The 25683-nt window shown below is 39.9% G+C and overlaps 1 protein-coding gene across 11 annotated transcripts in view; it reads left to right on the top strand.

Annotated features, from left to right (window-relative positions):
• Window positions 1-19970, top strand: part of adgrl2b.1 (adhesion G protein-coupled receptor L2b, tandem duplicate 1) — an 83963-nt gene extending 63993 nt beyond the window's left edge. For 4 of the 11 annotated variants that reach the window (XM_020595697.1, XM_020595691.1, XM_020595698.1 and 1 more), the window contains 11 exons: window positions 926-1048; window positions 1846-2051; window positions 3712-3885; window positions 5488-5697; window positions 6309-6529; window positions 7302-7368; window positions 9405-9496; window positions 10845-11013; window positions 11268-11396; window positions 12818-12914; window positions 17629-19970. In XM_020595697.1, coding sequence (XP_020451353.1) covers window positions 926-1048; window positions 1846-2051; window positions 3712-3885; window positions 5488-5697; window positions 6309-6529; window positions 7302-7368; window positions 9405-9496; window positions 10845-11013; window positions 11268-11396; window positions 12818-12914; window positions 17629-18488 — 2348 coding nt within the window. In that variant the 3' untranslated portion in view covers window positions 18489-19970. Of the gene's footprint in view, window positions 1-925; window positions 1049-1845; window positions 2052-3711; window positions 3886-5487; window positions 5698-6308; window positions 6530-7301; window positions 7369-9404; window positions 9497-10844; window positions 11014-11267; window positions 11397-12817; window positions 12915-13907; window positions 14034-16999; window positions 17054-17628 lie in introns of all 11 variants that reach the window. The other 7 variants (XM_020595688.1, XM_020595690.1, XM_020595687.1 and 4 more) reach the window with 5 other exon arrangements.
• Window positions 19971-25683: the final 5713 nt, after the last annotated feature.

The raw sequence follows: 25683 nt of genomic DNA, 5'->3' as shown, positions 1-25683 counted from the left end.
TAATTGAATGGTATTTTTCCATTCATACAGCACTCTATCTCTTCCCTCCAAGCCTTTCCTATTAAGTTGTAGTTAGCTAAGGTGATAAGGACCAGTTGTTCAGTCTCTACCAAAAGCACTGATTAAGACATTTTGTTATATTCTCTATATTGACTACTTAATTGCTGCATTCAGGTAGTTTTTTTTATGAGCTTGTCACACTCTTGCTTATCTAAAGAGATAATATCCCAGTGCAGAAAAAATGGAGGAACACACAACCTCAGAGAATCAGCTGCCCTGACCTACCTTGACGAGGTGAAAAAAACATGAAAATGATTGTTGCTCCTAATTAGCAGTTTTCTGAAGGCCAAATGGCACCTCCGAGCGAGCATCAAGGTCACCATGAGGGAAAATTGAGGCAGAGCAAAGAGGGAGCAAAAACTAAATAGAGGGGGAGAGCAGCTAGAGAACACTTCCTCATCTGTGTCTGTCAGAACCCATCTATCTGAGGAAGTGAGGCCGTTTCTGATGGGAGGCTGTGTGCTGATACGTGTGTCCTCCTGACCCCTCGGTAATTTCACACATCAAAGGAAGTACCACCCGGCAGCTGGCATACCAGAGAGACAGGCTGCCGGAATCTGAAGGATTTTCAGAGATTTGTTCGTCAAGCCCACAGTTATCTGAACCCACAGGGGAAAGAAAAAGTAAAAGTAGAAGCTCAGTGATATTTTTGATCCCATGAATATTTGACATTCATGCTACAGTGAGCTGTGAATGTGCATTTGCTCCCCCTCTGTCAACGCCCTTGTTGCTATTTATTTATATATTAATTTGCTCTCCTCAGAGGCTATCACAATGCCAACCAACGACCTAGTGAGATGTTGCTTTTTTAACTAAATGACACTCAGTAATAAATCTCCCCTTTTCTCACCCTTACGTCTCTCAGTGTTGGAAGTGTACGTGTTAAGCACCGATGGTCAGGTGCAAGACTTCAGGTTTCCACAGACAAACAAGGGAGGAGTGTCTCTTCAGCTTTCCTCCAACACAGTCAAAGTCAACAGTAAAAATGGTGAGAACCTTACAACTGCTGCAAAAACATTTACCTGTGGTTAGATTTTGGTGTTTCTTAGCTTTTTTCTGTTGTTGGGGTATCGACACCAATGATGTAAAATATCATCATGGAGGACATATTAGTTGTCTTTTGTGCAATAAAGGTGCTGGACTGTACTTCACCAATTGGCTTACTAGGAACTTCTTAATCATATTATACATTTTTAAAGGAATATCACACTGTATATGTATGTGATATGCATATATATGAACATATTTGGGAAATATGCCTCTTTGCTCACAGTTACCGCTTTATCACTACAATGAGATTAAAAATCAAAAGCTAGCACAGATATTTTTTTATAATTATTTTTGTTGGCCACCGGGAAAAACATTTGAGCTAGAAAACAGTATCCCAAAATCACAAAATTACAAGACATTGCCCAGCTCTTCTACAGCCCATTGTTCAAAATACTTTTTGCTCTAAATGTTATGGGGTACCAGAAATTATCACAAAAAGGTTTGGGTGACTAACGCAGGGTGTGTTACGTGTTAATTTAGAAGTTGAATTTTGGACTTGGATTGAAGTAGACACTGGTCTGAACCTCACCATTTGTCCGTTCACCAACTTTTATTTATTTATAGTGCAAATTGTGGTTAAGCTCTAATCTGCCTCCTGTGTCTACTGGTAGAGAAGCACCAATTTTAACTGTGATCAGCTAATAGATTGAAGATTCTTGGTACATTCCTTTAATACAACTGAATGAATACTTTGTTTGTATGGATGTTTTACATCTGATGATTTTATTGTTGCAGGTGTGGCCAAGCTGGTATTTGTGCTCTACAAACACCTGGGTCAGTTCCTAAGTACGGAGAATGCCACGCTGAGGGGAATGGGGGACCTAAACAAACGCAACCTCTCCCTCACCGTCAACTCCCACATCCTTTCAGCCTCTATTACCAAGGAGTCCAGCCGAGTGTTTGTGGCTGACCCGGTAATCTTCACACTGGAGCACCTGGATGTAAGCTTCCCCTACACCACACTGTAGTGCTTGGACATTGAAAATACTGAAACAGCTGCAGAGCCTTTAAAGTGAAGGACAGATCCACTGCTGTGATGTATTAATGTTGTAGAAAATCTGTTTGCGTAAGGAGAAAAAATCCACATTATGCTAGTGTGGCATGTGCCATGATTAGCACTAATGTAGAGTAGAGGAGCTATTTTCTACATTGTAGATTAATATTGGAGATATCAAACTATGAGATAACAAACATGGAATTACATAGAAAGAAAAAACAATGCATATAAAAAAATAAATATGTAATACATACATGTAAATTCCTCCAAAGTAGCTGCTTTTTGCTTTGATTCCTTCTTTGCACACTCTTGCCAATACGTTAATCAGCTCCATGAGGTGGTCACTTGGAATGCTTTTCCAACAGTCTTGAAAGAGTTCCTACATATGCTGAGCACCTGCTTTCCCTTCACTCTGTGATCCAACTCATGCCAAACCATCTCATCTGGGTCAGGTGATTTTGGAGGCCAGGTCATCTACTAAGCATGAACCAGATGATATGGTGTGTCGTGTCGCTGCAGTGTTGTGGTAGCCACGGTGGTGAAGTGTGCCTTGAATTCTCAGTAAATCACCAAACGTGTCACCAGCAAATTTACCCCACTACCACCAGCATCACACCCCCTCTTCCACGCTTCACTGTGTGAACCACACATGCAAATATCATCCACACACCCCCTCTGCATCTCACAAAGATACAGCAGTTGGAACATGGCTGTTCAACAGATCTAATGTCCTTTCCTTGGGTTTCTTGACCAAGAAATTCTCTTCCTCTTAATTCCTCAGTAGTTGTTTCTTTGCAGTAGTTCAGCCAGAAAGGCCTGATTCATGCAGTGTCCTTCAAACAACTGAAGATGAGGTTCGTCTGCTACTTGAACTTTGGAAAGCATTGATGTCGGCTCTAATCTGAGATGCTGTTAATTGGGGTTTTCTAAGACTGGTAACTCTAATGAACTGATTCTCTGCAGCAGAGGTAACTCTTGGTCTTCCTTTCCTGGAGCAGTCATCATGAGAGCTGCTTTAATCATACTATTTAATGGTTTTTAAAATTGATGATACTTTTAAATAAACTGACCTTTGTATTTAAATGATGGACTGTTTTTCATAACTTGGTTGAGCAGCTCTTGCCATAATATGGATAACTAGAGTAGTCAGATAGGGTGATTTGCTGTATACCAACACTGCCTCCGCACAACACAACTGATGATGTCAAACACATTAAGATTCAAGAAATTCCACCAGTTACCGTTTGACAACATGCAGCTGATAATTGAAAACTGAACCTCATGACGCTGGTTAAAGATATTGCTGTCTTACTGGGAAGGTTTATCTAAACTTTTGACTGGTGCTCTAAGTTTTTTGTGTGTTGTGTTATGCTTTGTGCTTAAAAATGACCCTTCTCTCATTTCAGCATATTAAAATTCTGTTTTTTCTATTTTTATCTCTTTAATCCCCCAACAGTCTCTTACATTTAAGTAAAATAACACGTACATGTATGCTGACATTCAGTGACTTAAAGTTGGGGATTTGAAGTACAGCATACAGGGGTGTTTGTGTACTGCTACATGTTCATATGTTTAATCATTGTTTCTGTGTATGTGTATTGTAGAAGGAGCACTACTACAATCCCAACTGTTCCTTCTGGAATTACTCAGAGCGGAGCATGATGGGATACTGGTCCACTCAGGGCTGTAAACTGCTTGAAACCAATAAGAGTCACACCACTTGTTCCTGCAGTCACTTAACGAACTTCGCCATCCTCATGGCTCACCGGGGTAATGTGGTAAGTGGCCCTTACCTTGTGGTCACAACGGCTATTTTTCTGTTTCAGTTGTTCCTTTGTGTCGCCTATAGATGTGTGCGCATGGCAAGAACAAGAATGGCTTTTCAGTGGAGATAATTAGATCATTGTTGGAGGAGTGGGTATGAGCTGGGGAAGGAGGGAAGAGAAGGAAAAAAGGAAGCAGGCTTTCATTTGAGTGAGATTGTGGATCAGGATTGGAAGTGCCATACCATTATCAGACGTAATTGTATTTTACCTCTGGAATGTGTCTAATATTCCTCTATGCAAATGTCCCTGAGAATGATGGGAATCAGTATAACCTCAGCTTTAACTTGTCTTTCCACCCCTCTTGAAATGGTGTAGGATCCATTTGGTCTTGAAATGCAATTACAATCCACTTACATGATAAATAGTATGCTACAACCTAGCCAGTACTAAATGTGGAGGATAAGTTTGTGGTTTGTTTAATAATAGGTCCCAACTCATGAGCTCTGTCCCTGTCATCTGTCTTGACATCAACCTTAACCACAACATGAAACTGGAGCCGTGAGGCTAAGCTTAACCTCACACCAATTTCCCGCACATCACCTCAACTGCAACTTCTGCTCTCAATAAAATTACACATATCACAAGAGGAATTGCCTCACGTGTTTGAAAGTTGTTGGGTTTCTTTGTATGGTTAAGTCTGGTCTTTTTAAGTTTGCCTGGTGCCCATTTTGAAACATGCTCGGTTTTAAATCCTCTGAAATGCAGCGTGAATGACCTCAAAAACAGAATCCACATCTGGATGCCATATCACATGATGACAGTTGTGTGTGACAGTTTTTCATTTGATGTCACTTTTTGCAACATGGGCAGCATATTATAATCCTAGTACAATGATGTTAAAGGATGCGTTCACAATTTTTCATGTCTGTCTTAAATTAATAGTCAGGTGCCCATATGAACATTAAAACAGGTTTTACTTGCTGCAGTTATTCCTTCTACCCATTAATCAGAAGGAAGGACTAGACATGGTTTCACTGTAAGTGATAGGGGATAAAATCCAGTCCTCACTCTGTACAAAAATAGACTGTTCTAAAGTTTTTTTCAAACTAATGTGAGGCTTTTGCAGTTTTACATATCAAAAGGATGTCTTCCAATGTTAGTCTTTTTCAAACAAAATTATCTTTTTTTGCCACTATCCCGTCACTGCAGCTCAGCAGTGAAACAAAAAGAGGGAATTTTTATACTAAACAGACTGGAAAATTATTTACTTGATTTGACTGATGAAGCCTCATATTAGCTTCAGAATAGGTACTATGGATTTTGTCCTTCCTCGTCACTTACATATAAAACTTTAGGAAGGGGTTTTTAATTGTCAGTTTAAACAAGAGGAATGATTACAACAAGTCAAACATGTTGTATTGTTCATATGGGCACCTGACTTTTATCCAAAAATTATGAATCGAATCTTCAAGGACTAGACAGGTTTCCATAAGTTTGATGTTCACACTTCAACTAAAATAGCTTTAACTATTATGTGCTTATAAAACATGCCTCCAATCACTATGACAAGTGTGGAGTTGAAGGTCAGTCCATCCATTGTCTGTTTCTCTGCAGGGGGAGGGGAGCGTCCATGAGCTTCTTCTTACTGTCATCACCAGGATGGGTATCGCCGTATCTCTCGTCTGCCTCGCCATCAGCCTCTTCACCTTCTGTTTCTTCCGAGGCCTGCAAAGTGACCGCAACACCATCCACAAAAACCTCTGCCTCAACCTCTTTATTGGCGAGCTCGTGTTTCTTGTAGGCATCAATATGACTGAAACAAAGGTACCGTAGAAATTATATACTGCAGAGGGTTTTAACTTTCATACCACTGATGAATGGTCTCATCCGCTGTGATTAACCTTTAAACGCTTGAATTTCCCCTTCAATCTTCCTTCAAGTGGCGTTAAAATACCCACATTAGAACAAGCAGCAGTATCATGTCTGTTCTGTATCTGCTTATTCTAACACTTGAAGATATGTGATGCTGATTCTGGGTGAAATATTTAAACTTCACCTTTTAACTGCACCTTTTTAATCTAATAAAGATATTCTGTAGATAGTTTGAAACAGTTTTCCTACATCATCTGTATGTTTCGAAACTTGTGGGATTCTTAACTTATGGATACCTTTTCACATTACAAGAAGTGATTTGATCTTTTCTGAATATTAATATTGATTTGAGCATCTTAAAGCGGAGCCGCTACTTGATCTTGTAGTATAATCCAGCTAAACTGGGATAATGCCACTGGTCATTGAACTTTTAAATTTTTAAAAATGAACAAAACAGTAGTAATAAAAAGTAAAAAACTTGAAAACTAGGAAATTGTCAAATTCATCACTTTAAAAATGTCTTACCTTGATGTGTGTAATGTCGGCATGTGTCTTCCTTTCAGCTGTTGTGCTCCATCATCGCCGGAGTCCTCCACTTTTGCTTCTTGGCTGCATTCGTCTGGATGTGTCTGGAGGGCGTGCAGCTGTACCTCATGCTGGTCGAGGTGTTTGAGAGTGAGTTCTCACGCAGGAAGTACTACTACATTTCTGGGTACCTCATTCCCGCTGCGGTGGTGGGCATCTCAGCAGCCATCGACTACAGAAGCTATGGCACACAGCGGGCGTAAGTGTGACATCTTTTTGCACAGACTCTTATTTTTGAGATCAAAATCAGGAGTGTTAGCTCTCTTTTTCACCACCAGAACACACCCACACCGCATGCATGCATGTGTTGATGATAGTAATATCACAAAGAGTAGTTTACATCTGACACCTGGCAAATTTACACCCTGTCACTAAAAGAAGTGGTTGAGCAAAGATGCAACATTAATGAATGGGATGGTTAGCAGCACTCACCTGCTGGGTTATTATTCTTTGCATGTGGATAATTGCCACCCTTGTCAGTTAAAAGTTTATGTACTTCTCCGCTGGGCTTCATCCAAGTAGCAAGACTGCAGGGACATTAATTTATGGGGTTTAAGTAAACTGCCTTTTTCAAACTCCATTTTATTGCTTTAGTCTTCAGTTCATTCCTATTTCCCAATGATAAACACAGCCTGAGGTGCAATTCATTCTTGAGCTTGTCTACAATACATTGTTTACAGTTCACAGTCTTAGATACACATAGTCAGACATTCCATATTTGTAGACATTTGCAGACTGTGAAGTCGTGAATCCAATAACCACTGCCTTTTAGAATGAAGCTTCTTGTGGCACAAAGCCAACCCCCCTCCCCCCCATGGTTGGGTTTTCTTCTCTGTGGTCAGAGAAGTCTCTATTCTTCTACTGCAGCCTATCATCTAGTCTACATTGCTGGGCCCTGATCGATGAGACACAACCTTGTTTTGGCAGTGAGATGATTTAATGAACTGAATATTACCTTTTGCACCCATTAGATGCTGGCTGAGGGTTGATAACCATTTCATCTGGAGCTTCATTGGACCTGTAACCTTCATAATTGTGGTAAGTTGTAAGTGTGTGCACATGTGTGATAACTTTGTTTTCCTTTCAAAGAAAAGCTTTGAAAAGAGTTTATAGATTTTCTCTCTCTCTCTCTCTCTCTCTCTCTCTCTTTCTCTCTCTGTGCTGGCAGCCTCTTAGCTCTAGTTTCTCAGATCAATTTGCATGAAAGGAAAGTGGTCCCATTATAGCTGACACAAGGACATCAGTGTCCACTCAGCTATGAAATCCTCTTGAATCAGAATTGGGGAGCAGCAACAACTTAAAGCAGTGTGGTCCTTGCTGTACATCTAGAGAATACAGTCCTCCTGCAATCAGGAGGAGAAATTGTCTCAGGCATGAAGGTCATTTGCTCAATGGGAAAACAAGGGTGAAGGTGTGGGGTGGGGTGTTGACCATAGAAGTAATGAGTGGGTGGACCAGACAACCATTATCACAGCTCATAGCCCTACTGATGATCATGACTCGTCCACAGCCAATCCCAGCATATGGACATTTCCATCTTCACCTTTTAATATTTCATGTGTTCACAGTCTACACTGACATGCATCCATATGAATGCATGCAGGACAGCTACAAACAAATGCACATTATATAGCCATATAAGTTCACAGGGTAACAATCTGCCTATAGGGTAACCATGTGCAAAACCAAGGTAAGTATCACATTGACAACACTGGGTTTTTTGCTGTACTTGGCTGAGAAGTTGGAGACCTGAATATTATAGAGGACAGCCCCATGGGAACCAGACATGGGGGGGTGTTCCATATGAGTTTGCCTTTCTGCAGAGTGCCTCCCTGCTTCATGGCCGCACTGTCCGGCCAGCTGGCTGTCTCATCAGCTCTGTGTCATCACTTGTAGCTGTGTTAAACGCATCTCCTGCCACTTCACGCAGACGTAAATCGGCCCCAGTGGCCGAGAGACAAAACTCTGCGTTAAACCGGTGTAAAAGCCTCTTCTATCTTCTTAACCACTCCTTTTTCATCCATCTTTCCCCCTGCTGTTGTTGGTTTCCATCTGCTTTCCACTTATTCGCTTTGTTCTTACTTAAGTACTCTTTTCTGTTGCCTTGTACTGTTTCAGAATGAGTCCATGAGAGATAATAATGAGGCTCTTTCTGTTCATTCATGAATGAATTGAAAATGAAGAATCTGATAATCCAAGGACACTACATCTATTATTATTATTATTATTAATATTATACTTTGTTTTCTTGCCAAGTCATTATCTTGTCATTTATTTTTCTTCATATAAAGTAGATTGGTTATGCTTGCATAAATCTGGATGGGCACTTTTTTCATTCAATCAATTTCACGTCTACTCCCTTTCCCTTGGTGGTGATGGGCCCTGCAGTGCTTACAGAGAGACATCCTAAGAGCATGGAAACTTTTCGGGATGTATGGCTTGAAACACTTATTGTTTTTCCTGGCCTTACTCACAATTGTTTCTAAAACATGGCACTCAGGTCTGCTCTTTCCTCTGTATTTTTTTGGAGCTTGTCCGTGATACATCAGATATGCTTGGATGTCATCATATATACATTCTCATATTCAATAAAGGTTTGCACTTTTGGATCATGTCAAATAGGAAAGAGAGAGAACAGAAACTTTCAGTGCAGCTTATGTTGAAGGACAGAGCTGCGTATGTGAAGTAGACCAGAGGACTAAGCTCTCGCTGCTGTTCTCTTTAGCCAGTGTACTTTATGATCCACACAGAGGCATTAAATTTTCATATTATTTTCAGTAAGAGCGCACTGGTGTTGACGGAGAGCCAAGGCTGCTTTAGATTAAGCAATATGTGTGAAAAGTTTTGATTGTTGTTAGCAACCAGTGGTGGAAACTAACAAAAGTATAGTACTTACAGATTTGAGGTGCACACAGTTTAAACATCTTAAATGCTTGGTTTGTATTTGTAACAGGGAATTGATACTGTGTGGGATTAGCACTTTTACTGAGCACCTCTTTCACCACTGTTAGTGTCAGAAATGAGATGCCTTTCTGGTGCAGGCTGCTAACCCTGATATGCCTCGGTTTTGACAGGTCACTGTCATCTTCCTGGCGGTGACGATGTACAAGATGGTGAAACATTCCACCTCCATGAAACCCGACTCATCCAGGCTGGGGGGTATCAGGTGAGGGGTGTCACTCTGCAAGATTAGCTGGTCAGTCTTTGGTTGCTTGGGCTGTGACACTGTGTGTGTGTATGTTCTTGTACTTGCTATATAGTGAGGACCAATAAAAGTATTTTTTTTGCTACAAAGTGAGGACATTTTGGCTGGTCCTCACTTCCCAAAACAACTTTTTGAGGGTTAAGACTTTAAGGTTTAGGTTATAGTTAGGTTTAGTGTTAGGGTAAGGGTTACAACTAGGCATTTAGTTCTGAAGATGAAGGTTAGGGTGCAGGGGCTAGTGAGTGCATTATGTCAATGAGTCACAAAGATAGAAGTACAAGTGTGTGTGTGTGCTGTGTGGAGGGATCACATGTGAAAACAAAAAATAATTTGCAACATAACTGCTTTCACTTCTCTCCTCAGCTTTAAAAAGCTGTTTTTGATCTACATGTTTCTTTGATTTTCCTCTTCTCCTAAACCTGACCAGACCAATATTTTGTACCTTTCAAGCTTTATTTCAGTCTGTAGGTGGTGCCTTTATAGTTCGTGATTTCAGTACTTGCACTTTGCAGGGTTATGTTTCTCTTTTTCTTTCTTCAGATGTAACTGCATCTCTGACTGTGCTGCCATTGCTTACAGTCTTTAGCACATAAAAAGCTTATAAAAACATATAAAACTTAGATGCGTTTGGATGCTGGATTTCACATATTAAGCAATCCAAACTCATTAACCACCCTTAATTAGGGTCTACCTCAGATCTGCCATGTATTTAATTTATGATTAAAGTTAAATGATTGGATGCACTTGGTGTGATTATTCAGACAACAACAAAAAGCCAAAGTATTTATTGTATAAAAAGCACCAAAAACTGGACAGCAAGTCTAACCAGCACTCAACACTGTTTCTTGTTTTTTTTCTGTTAATCCTCCCTTAGTGATATAGCATTGTGCCATTTCTTCTCTCCTCTCCAGGCTCACCGTATCTCTCTTAAGGTGGCTCACTACTCTCTTGTGTAGCAATAATGACCTGCCATGGTCACTGAAACTGACTGTTAAGGTATCTTATTTCCTCTAGGCATTCCGGGAAGCTGCCAAAGAAAAACCTGCTGTGTTTGCTGTCTCTTTAGCCAACAAGTCAGAGGAAGACCAAGGAAAACATTTTTTTGACTCAGTGGCAGATACCAAATGCACATTCGTTTTAAAATTTTGTATCAGCATTTATACATGATTCTGCTGCTTGTCCAAAAGCAAAATATTTAAGTAAAAATTTAGACAAGGTGCTGTCCAGGAGAAGGGAAATGTCAAACCAAGCAAAGGTGAAATCCACTGCAGGTTCAATCATTATTATCACTCTTCTTTCCTTTTGACAGGTCGTGGGTGTTGGGAGCATTTGCTCTACTTTGTCTGTTGGGCCTCACATGGTCCTTTGGCTTGTTCTTCCTCAATAAATCCTCCATTGTGATGGCATATCTGTTCACTATCTTCAACACTCTGCAAGGGATGTTCATCTTCATCTTCCACTGCCTCCTCCAGAAAAAGGTAAGATAAGAACATTAACATTTTAGGAAATGAATTTCATGATATTCTGTACATTTTTCAACAGCCATATCAAAGAGCTTCCCCTCTACAATGTTATCACAGTGTTTATCCTTGTCCTTACAGATATGACATTTAAACAGCTGTCAGCTGGGTGGCATTAGATCAAGATTTGCATCTCCTGTGGGGAGGGAGCATTGTGGCTCCATCTGTGTGTGTGTGCTCTGAGTCTGTCCTGTTCTTTTTTTTCTCCACAGGTCCGCAAAGAGTACAGTAAATGTTTCCGTCAGTCCCAGTGCTGCGGCGCTTTGCCGTCTGAGGGCTCCCACAGTTCAGCCAAGACAGCCACGTCTCGATCCACGGCCCGCTACTCGTCTGCCACACAGGTACGTGTGCAGCACCGGGAAGTCAATATATCAGGGTTTTGTACTTGAAAACAGTGGATTTTGATTTTAGATTGTATGGATTGTTATGGTTTCAAGAAAAAAAAAGTTTTTATCTTTGTTCCTGCTTCTTTAAAGGATAGGTTTGTTGATATTTCTTTAGTTTTTTTCAACAAATCTCGGTAAAATACTGCAGCCAACAATGACTTGATCCGGCTAGCAGGCACTGTCTTTAGCCAAAGCCTGATATGCTGTAGCTTGTTCCTCTGTGCAATAGACCCCCATTGTTGTCCACAAAGTATTAACACACAAATGATCATCACCGTTGCACTGTGTGCCATGTTCCTTAATTACAATGAGCACAGGCACTGTAGGTTATTGTGAGTCAGTTCCACATACACCATAATGCTGCTTTAAATGCTTGCTAGCACACCAAATGTTTATTAATCTGCAGCTGAAAATGGTCCCTGGTGAAAGCACAATTTACTCCTGTTTGAGTAACAGCAGTCTGCTAAAAACTGCAGTTAAAGGAAATTATTTTGCCTTTTAAATCGTATTTTATACCTTGTTTATAAAAATTTACATTGCAACGTGCAAACAACCTTGGGACTGAGAGCTTCCGACTGGTTACAGATGTTGGAGACACAGTAACACACTGATGGTTTCAGTCTTTTCAGTAGCTTCGCTGAAAATAAAAGAAAAATAGAAAAGACAGTTTATTTTCAACCTTTCACTTGAATTCTATCATTTTAAAGCCAAGCCTCTTGAATTATTCAACTAAATGCATAGTTTGGACACCAAAATAGAAATGTCAGTACTTTACAGTGTAATGTTAAAGCTTAGTTATCAAAGTGTTAGACTGCTAAGGTGAGATATCAGCAGAGATTGTGTAGCCCAAGAAATGTTGAAGTATAGTGTAGTAGAAGATAGAAAGCATTAATGTATTTAAAACATTTTTTTTTTATGAGTGAAAAAAATTTTTTTCCATCGTTTTATGAGTGTTATTATGTTTGGTAGGTACACCCTATTTGAAAAGAAAAACACAAGACCACATAAGAAGATTGTTGAATTGGATGCAGAGGTCTCTTATTGTCTCTTTTCTGGTGAGCTGTCTAAAGAGCTTCTTCTGAGAATCGGCTGTAGCTTGTGCTCTTACTATCAAAAGAGAAAGAAAAGAAGCACTCAGAAATGATCTCTCAAATTACAAGCTGTAAGATTCTCAGCATATCTATTTTGGTATCAGCTGGATCAATAACACATATGGGGCTTTGTTTTTTCCATGTCATGTAATCAAGTAGTGGAATAGTTGAATCGTGTAAACAAGTGTAAGTTTGCATCGCAAACCTCAGTCCTCAGGGCCAAAAGCCTTTTATAACAGCAGCACCATATTGAGCCCTGATCTGTGGCTTTTTCTCTCAACCCAGAGCCGCATCAGGCGGATGTGGAACGACACTGTGCGGAAGCAGTCAGAGTCCTCCTTCATCTCAGGAGACATAAACAGCACCTCCACGCTCAACCAGGGTAAGCAAGCATTTCCACTACCACCACTAGACGTGACACATAAGCTATTCTCTTTGTGATGAGGCTCTGAATTCATAATAAAACACTTCAATGGATGCAGCCTACATGGCTCTATGGCAGTATTTCTCTTAGTCAAGCACTTAAAAAATAGCATTAAATGTTGCCCGTGTATTAAAGTTCACAGCATTTTCCTGCTCCCTGGGGCCATTTAAAGGAGAGGAATATAGAGAAAAACATGGTGTAATATTTAATCTGCCATAAAATGTTACTGATGAGGACCTGAGTTCAACTCATAACAACGCTGACTCGTCTTCACCCCGGAGGGGTTGTCAAGGATGAAGGCATGGAGTGGAGCTGAGCAAAGTCAGGCTGAGGTCAGAGCAGGATTTGGGACCGGCTCCGTGCTCCTCCGGCTCCAGAGTGTGCCAGCACAGATTTGGCTGTAGCTGTAATTTAGTTTAGTTTTGTTTGTTTTTTATAAAGCACAAATGCCAGGTCAGAGTTTCTCAGAGATCGGTCCAAATGACTGAGGACAGTTATTACATTCTTGAGGATTCATACACGCATGCAGAGGTTGATAAGAATACTGTATTATTCATGGCAGCCCACTTAGACATGTTTTGTCTTGTGTTTCGACTGGATGAGTTTGTTTAGATGAATTTGTTTCACATAAACGCTGCAGCTGATTGTCTTGCTATGCTTTGGTCAACACTTGAAGTGATAATACTGTTTGCCAGTTACATCAGCCGAATGTTTGGGTAATGTCTTGCTTTGACCAATGTTTTTATGGCTGTTTTGTCCATAACAGAAGGCAGATGGATCACCAGTCATAAATATTTTGCAGTGTTAGATTCTGCACCACAAATGTCAGTGTTTGTTTATGTCGACAGCTACCCGGCACACCACCACAGACCATGAAATACACTACCTCGAGCTCTTTTTCCTTGACTTTCCTTAATTTTTTCCTCTCTCTTTCTCTTCCTGTTATTTCAGGGATGACTGGCAACTACCTCCTAACTAACCCTCTCCTTCGAACCCACGACACTAACCCTTATAACAACCTACTGGCAGAAACGGTGGTGTGTAACACCCCCTCTCCACCGGCCTTTCACTCCCCAGGTGCACATCCGCCCTCTACCTTCTACTGTTACAACAAATTTGTGTCTCTTTTAAAGCAAAGGTTCAGCATTTTAGGAAGTACACTTATTTGCTCTCTGAAGGATGAGAAGACTGTAACCACTGTTACATCTGTCTGTTAAATATGATGCTACACCCAGCTGAGCTTAGTTTCACACAGAAAGTGAAAACAGTGGGAAACAACCTGCCTGTCTATGTCATGTGGTACCAACACCTCTAAAACTCAGTAATTAACACTTATATCTTACATGTTTGTTTCATCTCCTCAAAAAGGTGTAAAAACAACAGGTTGGGATTTTATATGAAAACAGTGAGAAATTTAGATTTTAAGTTCTCTAATTTAAAACTTTATATCTTGTTTCCTGAGTCTGTACAGAAAGAATTTGCCATTTTATTGGGGGTTATCTGCCAGAGGAGTTACTGGATCTCAACAGTTCCCAGACAATCAGTGGAGAGAGGGAGTTACTGGTTGCAGCCAAGGACTAGTCCAGCACTTAAACCAACATAAACCAGCAAATTATTATTTTGACACTTCAGTTTTGGTACACGTTAAACACACCAGATATAGTGTGTTATTTAGCATTACAAGAGCAGATAGATGGGGTTTGCTACCAGGTAGCTGTTAACCTCATTTCCACTTTCTGTGCCAACTAACCATCTTCTGGCTGTAGCTTCATATGTAACAGGCAGATATGATATCAGTCATCTCTCATCTAGTTCTTTGCTTGAAAGCAAATCATCATTTCCCAAACTATTCTGTTTAGTGCGATGGATTTGCTGAAAACATGAAAACTCATGAGGTTGTGGCTGTGACATAGTGTGAAGGAAAATGTTAACACTAGATTTACTAACTGTCCATCATTCACACATCTGTTTTTTCAGTAGCTCTTGTCTATGTACGTTTCTCTTTTGTAAACACAGAAGGAGATAAAGCTTGGAGATGTCAGCGTTGTCTTATCTTGTTTACTGAGCAGTCACATGGGAATTCCTCTCGGTTAAATATGAGCTGTACACACTGGCACAGATCATTTATGATGTTACCCCGTGTTGATTGATGATGTCTTTTCACTATGTTCACTTTCTCATATTTACTATAGTAATCAAATTAGACTGAGCTTGATTTAAGTCAAGTCAGTGTTAATGTGTTTATGGTGACCTAGTTCTCTACTGGGAGAGAAAAAGAAACCCAGTCAGAAAAAAGAAACAAAAGCACGTGATGCAATGCAGACAGCCATAGCCATTTGATGAAAAAAGAGAATGTACACAAACAGCAGCATGGCGTAACTGTTTCAAGAGAGGATATGCAGTAACATATAGTGTAGCTTTAACCTACTGCAGTCATCACAGTCTTGTTTTGTGCTGTGAGCTGTTTCCCAGCACAATGAGAGCACTTCACACTCAGAGATAATGAACAAGTGTCTGCACAGGAAATCAAAGACGTTTTGTGTTTTGGGTTTTTTTTTTTGTTTGTTTTTTTTTGCGCTCAGCAGCAGCCGAGCAGCTCAGACCCTGAAGTCGGACTGTGTGCAGACAGCTCGTGCTTTATTGCCCTAAAATGTTTACCTCAATCATTTTAGGGTAATTGCATGTTAACACTGGAACACTGGAGACAGATAAAAGTGACATTATTTAATTAGCAGGTAATTTGAATGTCAGCTTAAACATCTCGCTTTCCTGTAGAAACACTTCTTCTGCCCCAGAGATGAACCTTCTGTACTTAGTCGCGTTTAAACACAGGAGAGGAAACACTAGCCCTTCTTATTTAACAGTATACACACACATGTCAAAGGCTGGTATGAAGATCACCATCCAAGTATAAAGTATGTGCAGAGAGACTGTGAAGTTTAGTATAAGCCTTTTCAAAATTTCCTCTCCTATGTTCATTACATTTTGCTCCTGCAAAAGAACGAGCGTGTCTTTTATTATAAGTGTATTAATACTAAGTAATACTCTGCAGATGTTCATTTGATGCAGTAAAATCCGTAAGGAGAACATCTTGGATGAATCTCTTCTGGAACGGTTCCCAGAGTGCAGCTGTCGCCATGTCCAGTTGAATTCTGTTCACATCATTTCCCCCTCTCCCTGTAGACAATACCTCTCTCCAATTAAATCACTTCTGATGCATAAACAAATGCAAATTTGGAAGTATGGTGTATTCAGAGAAATGTCTAATAACCCCCGCACCCCCTTTTTTACCCTTTTGCTCTCTGTGCTCTCTTTTACTCCTTTTAGAAATGCCTGTGATGCTGTTTTTAGAGTTCTCTTCAGTTGTTATCTTACATTTTCATATACCGTCGTTTGAAAATGAAATTTCCATGCACATGCACTGCCTATGACGACATCCCCCTCACTGTACAAAATGTCAGTCTTTAACATGCAGGCTCACAGTGCACCCACTAAATAAAATCCTCATCTCAAATCAAACTAGCCCCCTTCACTTTCATCCTGCTAGTTGAACTCATAGAGCTGCACTAAATTACACTCTGCTGTGTGTGTGTGTGTGTGTGTGTGTGTGTGTGTATGTGTTCTGTTCACATAAAATTGATAGATGTATACTTCAAAAAGCCCCCCAAAAAATCATGTGTCACTCAGAAAGAAATCATTTCACGAGCAAATGTTCCTTCTTTTGCTGTACACTTTTCTAAAAGACTGTGCTTGCTGCAGAACCCTTTCGCCTGCTAAGTCCAGGATTCAGTTGTCCTTGTTTTGTCCTTTAACTCTCTCAAACTGCTAAACACTTAATCTCATTGTCTTTCCCCATCCACCTACAACAATTTAAGAAAAGCATCACATGGGATAAATTCGAGTGAATTGCAAGGACACAATCTGAGTTGGATGGACTGAATCCAGGCTGGATGTTACAAGCTTCCTCTTTTGTCTTATTTCAGTAATTTTGTTGTTTCTGCTGCAATTGAAAAACGCATCTGTTTTACTTTTTTGCACATCAGCTGTTCTTAGGCCAGATAGCCTGAGCAGACACACTTGATGTGAGTGGTGGCAAAGTGAGTCATTGCCCTGTGCTTGTCTGTCTGTGCTGTGTGGGGGTTGTTGCCATGCTCCTGGGGCCCCAGTGCAGAGAGGTGGCTGGCCATCTGTGTTCGACATTACTCTTTTGCCTTGTGTTCTGTTTACAGGTGGAATGTATTATTCATTGTTAATGTCACAACACTTCTTCATCAGCTTGTAGTTATTTATTTTTTACCCTCATTCTGTCTGTTGCTTTTTGTATGCTGCTGTGTTTGTTACCTGTTCATTAGCTACTTTATAACGTGCTGCTTTACTATATTTATTAAGTTATCAGTGTTTGTTCTCATATCTCTAATAGTGTTCAGGATAATTTCTTAAATTGGCTTTAATAATTTTCAGCCATTGTGAGGAGCTTATTTTGTTCTCCTTTGAATTTTAAAAAGAATTTTTTAATTGTACCAAATTAAAATGAACCCAAAAAATGAAAGAGTGCAAGCGTGAAGTGTCCTGAGCAGTATTAAGTATATGTAAATGGTGTAGTGGATACAGCTTTGTTCTATCAAAAGGTAAAGAATGATATCCCATGTGCTCATTTTGCCCTTTCTTGCAGGACAGCACTCTCTGAGCAACAGCAGGGACATCAGTGCCATGGACACCCTCCCCCTCAATGGCAATTTCAACAACAGCTACTCCCTGCGAGAAGATGATTATGAGGCTGTGGGTGTTCGAGCCCCAGGTGACCTGGGAGGCCTCAACCTGGATGATGCTGCCTTTGAGAAGATGATCATATCTGAGATTGTTCACAATAATCTAAGGCCCCGTGGGGCCCCCAAAGGTTGCGACACCCAAAGGGAGCGGGACAGAGCTTTGCCTCCTCAGACCAGAGTGACAGTGGACCAGGGCGGGGGTGGGAGCGGCAGCGAGGATGATGCCATTGTGGCGGATCACGCAGAGGCCTCATCTCCCCAGAGAGGTAGTGGAAGAGGAGGCCACGCCACCCTAGAGCTGCTCCTGCATCCCCACCACAAGGAAGCACTGGAGGCCCCCCTCTTGCCCCAGAGGACTCACTCTCTGCTCTACAGCACCCAGAAGGTCCCCAGTTGCCTTGAGGGGCAGGGTGGCCATGGCTCTGAGACTCTTACTGCAGTGGAGGACATGGACTCTCATTCACCCAACAATAATAGAGACTCCCTTTACACCAGCATGCCAAACTTGAGAGACTCACCCTCGCCCTCAGCTTCACCATACCCCCTGGAGGAGGAGGAGCTCTCCTCCTCACCTCGAAGCGAAAGCGAGGACACGTATCATAAAAGCATGCCTGAGCTCGGTGATGTGCCGCAGCCCCTGTCCTACTACCACATAAACCGAGGCACCAGCGACGGGTGCATCATCCCACCCGACAATGAAGACTGTGCACAGGAGGGAGAGACGCCCAGTGATGGACAAATGCAGCTTATTACCAGCCTCTGAGCACAGCTTTTAACAGATGGGTGCTTTCGGTTGATGTCAAGAGAGCCAGCAAGTTTGGCTCCGCACTCTACATGCCCTTCCTGTTAAGACAGGAAGTGAAATGTTGTTGGGTGGGAAAAGGAATGAATAAATTACTTTTGCACACAGATCTCATTAACACACAAAACACATCCATTCGAGGCCAGACAAATGTAGACTGTGAAAGCTCTGCTGTTGGACTAAAGAGGTGCGGAGAATAACACACAGACCGCTGTGCCACAGACAAGTCTGGCATTTCTGTTGTACTGAAAGAAGAGTCAAAAAAGAAAGGATAAAAAATTCTCCAAGCAAAGGACTATGAAACTCCTGAACTGTTCATGGGGGACTTTGGAGAGCCAGGGTCTTTTTAGTCATGAAGTACAGAACTAGAAGTAGTGTAGTGTCACTACACAGTCAGGACTGTAAAGTAAAGAAACCACTAATTCAGACTCAGGCCTTATATTTTCTCTATTGCACATTTAACTGTTGTAAAAGTAACAGCTAAAGAAAATATATTTTGCTGTACCACTAGTGTAAAAAGTGAAAAAAAAAAAGAAAAAAGAAACGGCAACCATTCAGTAGTTATGCCCTTTCAATGTTAATAAGATTCTTCAGACAAGGTTATGGAAATGTGCTTTTTTTCCTCTCACATTTGTAGTATGTTTGAAATGTTTCGAGAGATATCAGTCCATATGAAATCATGCTCACGTCTCTGCTTGTGAAGTGCTTTTGCTTTCATGAATGATGAGTTTTTGCCAGTAGTATATTTGTTAACATCGGGGCCATGCGCAGATTTGGAGTGAATTGGATGCCGGTGTAATTTATTTTACCTGAAAAAAAAAAATTGTCAAGTTTAAAGACTTCTGTTTGTGTCAATGCGATATTGCAGTTTTTTGCCGCCATTTTATCGTTTGACACTAATTAATTTATTGACTGGACTATTCAGAAAAAAAAAAACTGAAAAAAGAACGTGGTTGAAAAGCTGTTGCAGCACTGATTAGGTTAATTTTATTTCTTTTGTAATAGCCCATCATCAGCTGATATTTAATTCAACTCCTGTTTGATATCAAATAAATGTGAAATTTTTTTCCGGTTAGCAGATGCCTGGTTGCTTATTCTTATCATGCATTTTTTGGTAACACTTTATTTTAGAGTTTTGTAAATTCCAGCTTATTTCTAAATAATTGACTAAGAATATATATAAGTTGGTAGGAGTTATAGGTAAAATTAGAGAGTGATCAGTCTGTACACTTCCAGTTTTTTCTAAATGCTAAGCTAGCAGAAACTGAGCTACACATGCAAAGTGAGAAATGTGTCAACCAAAAACCAAAAACCACATGATTCAGCATAAATGAACAATACTGTTTGAAATATTTAATAAATAAACAGTAAATGTAACTGGGGTTTGCACTGATCAATGTTTTTTATGAAAATTTATCTGGAAGTCAGTAATAAAGTCAACACAACTCAGTGGACAAACTAAGAAACTTAGAATTTTGTCTCTTTTTTTTTTAATACCACACTACATGTTTCTTTCCAGGAAACATTTAAGAAATTATCAGGAATACCAGACCTGTAATATAAAGTGTTACCCTTTTTTATTGCTGGCAAATATGGAAAAGACCCAGACCAGCAACATTTTAGTACATCTCTCAGTACTTTGACTTCCATGGCCTGTGATTTGTTCTTCCAGAAAACATAACAAAACTAGCCACCAAGATCTACTTTCATTGAGCAATTAATCAAATTATGTGGCCCCAAATGATGTGTAACCCTGTGAACCCCTGGGCAAGTTGCCCACCCTGCCCATTTTGTGATTCAGCCTTGTTGCAATAGGATCAAGTCACTGTTGGTTTAAGAAGTTTAAGAAGATGTGTCATCATCAGTCGCAGTGTGTGAAATCTCAGTCTCAATACATGTGAAAACTGTAGCACATCATCCAAACAGGAAACGGAGTGAATGAGACACACTTCATAGTTTTACAGATTCTGTGTTCAGCATGTCTTTCATCTGGGGCTTTCCATGAGTGTTGTGCTCCAACCGACCACACACACACACGCACTCAGCAGACGTTACAGTACATGTATTGTAGACGCTGTGGGATCTGGGTGGTGCAGTTTATGAGTTGGAGCTGAGAGCCAGTTTGCTGTCAAGAGACTGAACTTGTGGACCAAGGCAAAGCTCTGAGTCCACTGTGGCTTTCTGCCTTGTTGTTTGAACAGCAGCCTCTCAGTTTACACAGAGCCATCCAAAAGCCCTGAGAGACACCAAACCAGTCTCTAAATTATAGAGAATCTTGGCTCCTGTTCAAATATAAATCAAATTAAATGCAAAGTTGATGACTCGCTCATGGGCCGGCTTCGTCTGTGATAGCTTCCTTTTTAGAAACACATGGTGAATTGACATGGTGGTTCACAACAGGCCTCTCATAGGACGAACCCCTAAGGACATGTGTGATATCACTGCAAGGAGGGCAAGTTTCCTTGTCCACATTTTCATAGCAGAAAAAACTGCTGAACGAATGTGCCGAGCTCCCTTTGCCAAGCGCAATGAAGTATCGGTTTTGTATTATGCATATATATTGGTTCATTATCACTATAAGTTACCTGTGCTCTGTATTAGCTTTCACCCTATTATCTTAAAGAACATTGGATTCTGAAATTGAAGAATATATAGATGATCACATCCTTTCCCACAAAAAGGGGGTGATGTGATACAAAGAAGACCAACATATCCCAGACTCTGCTCATCCTGCTCCTGCTGTGATGATTTCTGGCCATTCATCCTCTTCAAAGATAACCCCTCCACCTTTGACTTTCCACTGAGTCACTGACATTACCATCTGTGATTATCTGATTACATTATGATGCAGCATATTAGCCATGCAGTGTTTGAGTTGCAAATGAAAAAGTTGTCAAAAGTTTGTTGGAGATCAAAGTGCTTCATTGATCAACTCATCTTTTATCTGTTCACAGTCAAAGCCCAGCTTTCATGGGGCAGTGGCAAATGAAGGCGCAATAAGTCTGAGAAGACATTACCGTGTTTCTCATTTGGATCCGTTTGATGTTGGGAGCCTCTGGTGATTTGGACATTATTTCATGTCCATCATCAAAAAGACATCAAACAAGATGCTGCATTCAGAATCACATCACAGAACCTCAGCCAAAATTTGTGTGTGCATCTGTGTGTGTACGATGACCGCATGTATATCTTTGCACATGTGTGCACTTAAAAATGACAATATTTTTTCCTCATGATTTTCCCTAAATGTTTCTAAAACCTGGAATGAATATTATGTTTACAGAATCCGCTTAAGAAAAACGTTGTTATTAAAATGAAAAGGCATTGTTGCAGACATTGTTTATATTCTTGGATTGCAATCTGTTCCTAGCTAGTGCAGGAACTATGCTAATTACATTAGCACAACCACAGTGTAGAAAGGGTATTATATTTCCTCGGGGCCTCTATAAATGTACAGCTTACATTCCTCTACATTTCGCTCTGCAGCAAGAAGATAAAGAACATCTGAATCTCTCCTGCTTCGCTGCCACAGTCCCACTGAACCGCACTGCTCTGCCTTGGCTGACTTGGCTTCTATTTGTGCATTTAAATCTCCAGTAAACACCAAAAACTCCCTGCCTGCAGAAACAGCAAAACAAGGCAAAATTGGGTTCCCTCACTGTTTTATAGCTGTGGCACATAATGAATAAAGTACTTACAGGCTGTGTTATAGGGTGGATTTAGATGCACGAGTCTGTGTGTTGAGGAAATGCAGCTGCACACATACCAATATAGTAACCATAGAAGGTTTATTCTTTTTTTTCTGGTGATCTGAAAATTCTACGGCACTGTTAAAATCAGCTTTTGTTGCATAATCTTCTGACACAATTATTGTTGTTTAACTGTGTTGCAAATTTTTTTATTTTAGCCTTATAGCATTTTGAATTTATTGTTTTAAAGCTTGTTAACACCATAACTAGCCTCTTCCAACAGGGGACTGTTTAAAAGGAAATATGGGCTTCCTCCTTGACTTCCGTAAGAAGCCTATTATGAGAGATTAAGACATTAGGCTTAAAATATGCTCAGGAGTCCTCTTCGAGTCAGGCTGAGAAAAGCTTGATATAATTTCTTGACTATGTGTGCAGGAAGGAAGAAAAAGAAAGTGTTTCAGTTAACAAGTCAGAGGAGGAAGTGAGAGAAAGCGAAGGGGAAAACGGAGACAACAATCTAACATGTCAGAAACAATGAGTCTGAGCCCTGCTGTTGTAAAACTGTCACACCTTGTAGAAAACACCAGGAGTGACCTCAGAACCGAGCTGAGGCAGTCAATGAAAACAGCAACAGAATTTGGTCCCGTGATTTTTGGCCATTTGAGACAAAATGTAATGTGATTGTAATTTTTAAAAACTGAAAGAAAAAAAAGACTGTGGCTAAACCTTAGTCAAGCACAGCCAACATGACTTCAAGCATGTGAGAAACACAATATTGTCATTTTAACTGTATGTCCCACTGTGTGACCCTTCAAAGTGCCTTCGGATATACCAATTCGGTGAGACAGTACTGTCAGAACAGCTCAGACAGAACTAAAACTTTGATAAATAAAACAGAGGTTTTCTTTCCCCCTTTTTTCCTCTCTGAAACATTAGTAGTTATTTCAGTGAGTATTTCAGAGTTTTGCCATATATCTCTGAAATGGTTTAGCCATTATTTACATATAAAATCCATCGTTACACATTTATCACAGAAACAGGAGCAAATCTAAAAATTTTAGGTGGGGTAGCCAAGTTGGGGCACAGATTCAGAAAGGGGTGGCACATTTGAAAAACATGTAAAAAGTAAATTCAACACTAGTCCCCCACCCCCCACTGAGGTGATACACAACAAGACAATTGAATGCAAATATCATGCTGCATGCATGATATAAAATTTGTCCAAATTTAATTTGAAATAATTTCCCCAGTATCAATTACAAAGCACCAGAAAAATGTTACTTGTATTCAAGGCAACAATTTGTCATTGTTTTTTTTTCCATTCGTTAATACTGACAAGCACCACATTTTAACTCTGGCAGGGGTGGCACCAAGTGTGGCCACCCCCTGAACCCACCCACGCACAGAAAAAAAGGACAAAAAAGAGAAAAAACACTGAAATGAGGCACCGCTGGTTTGATTATTTTTGTAAAAGTCTACTCCAAAATTAAAGCACAAAACTTAAAACTTACGTTGTGGCAGAAGTAATACAGTCACTATCAAACTGATGGTGTGGCTGCGTGCTCTTTTGTTGCTCCTGAGATCACCGCTGGATCACTGAGAACATTTATAGCATTAAACAGCAGGGTGTCTTTGAATAAAGCTTTAATTTAAAGGCTTTTATTCACAGATAATTTACTTACAGTTGCCATAATCACTCAGTCAGGACGTACTGAGCCCAGTCTGCACGTGAAATGCAGTGGTGCAATTGAATGTGGAGATGATTATGAAGCTACGGAAATCAATGTCATGCTTAAAGTTGCATTCAAAAGATGCCCAAAGCAATGTTTTCTTAGACCACTGGTCTGAAAATTAAAGTGACAGGTTAAAAAAAAAAAGGAAAGAAAGAAAGTTTAATAAAGGTTTGGCTTCATCTTGAAAACTGTGCTGCTGTGGTGCACTAAGCTACTGCACATGGTGATGTTTTATTATTACTTTCAGCCAATAAATTACCTTTACTACAGGCTACATCAACAAAGGCTCATATTTCATCAAAATATTTGGTTTAAAAGTTAAGACAGACACAAACCACCCACAAACACATGAAAACAAATGAAAAACTAGAACAAAATTACTAAAACGTTTCATTATGACATCTGTTGGAGAGGATTTAGCTCTCTAAACTTCCCGACAGTGTTAAAATAACTTTTTAAATTAGAAATGATATTTTTTTGACTTATAGCTACACTGAATAAATAAAAAAATCATCAGATCAAATCAAATTTCAGAAGGAAGCTCCATCAGCTGCTAAATAATTTAACCACATTTTGCCCCAGCCAAAAGGATATCAGTTAAAAATCTGCTATACATTATATAAAAACCCAACATGTTCAAGTATTACTGGGCAGATATAACTTTATCCTTAGAGTTTTGTAACAAATATTAGCATTTTAAAATTGTCAAGGTATGAAAAAAGCAGAACCAAACATTTAGTCAACTAATATGCAGTAAAGATTAGAAAAGTTATTTGGTCTATAGGCTATTTTATGCACATGTTTTGAAGGCAGTATGGGTGAAGGCAAACATGGCTCACTAAAATCGAACTGGTATAAACCTAAATGCTGACAGTAAAGCACAAAGAGATTTATGGTTTCAGTTTTATTTTGAAAGATTTATTATATTATATTATATTGGTGTAACATTTTCTCTTCCAAGAGGCTACTCTCACCTACAGTTTATGTCACAACCATGTTATAAGTAGATGCATTTCTTGCCTGAGGTCCATTCCTGGATGCTCTTGATCTTTTCTTTCAACCACTCTATTTTTTATAGCTTGTGAACGAGTGCATGAATGTGAATCAGGGCTCTGGTAAAAAAAAAGAAAAAAATGCTAGAATGCTCACTCAGACTTCCTAATTTTGCTGAATGAAGGTTTTAAAATGAAAGAAATGCTGCAAAACATGAGGGCAAATATATTTTTGTGTTATTCAACATCTTTTTCTTCTTCTTTCATTTGTGCAATATCAGAAAGAAAAAAAAACATTCAGAAGTCGACAGTAGAAAAAACATGGTATTTTATGGAAAATCACCCTGAGCTGCAGCTCTGTATTCTCTGTTCTGCAAGAGATCAGACTATAAAAGCTGGAGGCAACCTGAGAAATTTCAAAAATTTCACCTCACACCTCCACAAGCTTTTCTCATTTCAGTCATCAGAGAGCACAGTGCAATAGTTGTTCTTGCCTTGGTCACGAGGCACTATTTTCTCCTACAAATACATTTGTTGAGATGGTGCATTTTATAAAATACATTTCAGGAACAAACAGTGCAAGAAAGGTCTATTCAGTAAACGCATGAAGGAAAATCTTCCACTGTGCTCAGACCCTGTGCTGTATGCTCTCTGTTCCTTTCCTTAATACGCTGCCTTTTCTACACCGAGAAAGGTCTCGACTCAAGACTACTTTAAGACTGCTGAGAATGTGAATGCTCTG

Source organism: Monopterus albus, unplaced genomic scaffold (genome assembly GCF_001952655.1).
Source record: "Monopterus albus unplaced genomic scaffold, M_albus_1.0 scaffold28.1, whole genome shotgun sequence".
Lineage (NCBI taxonomy): Eukaryota > Metazoa > Chordata > Actinopteri > Synbranchiformes > Synbranchidae > Monopterus > Monopterus albus.
The sequence above is the reverse complement of the archived record's forward strand: the minus strand, read 5'-3'. Positions and strand labels throughout refer to the sequence as shown.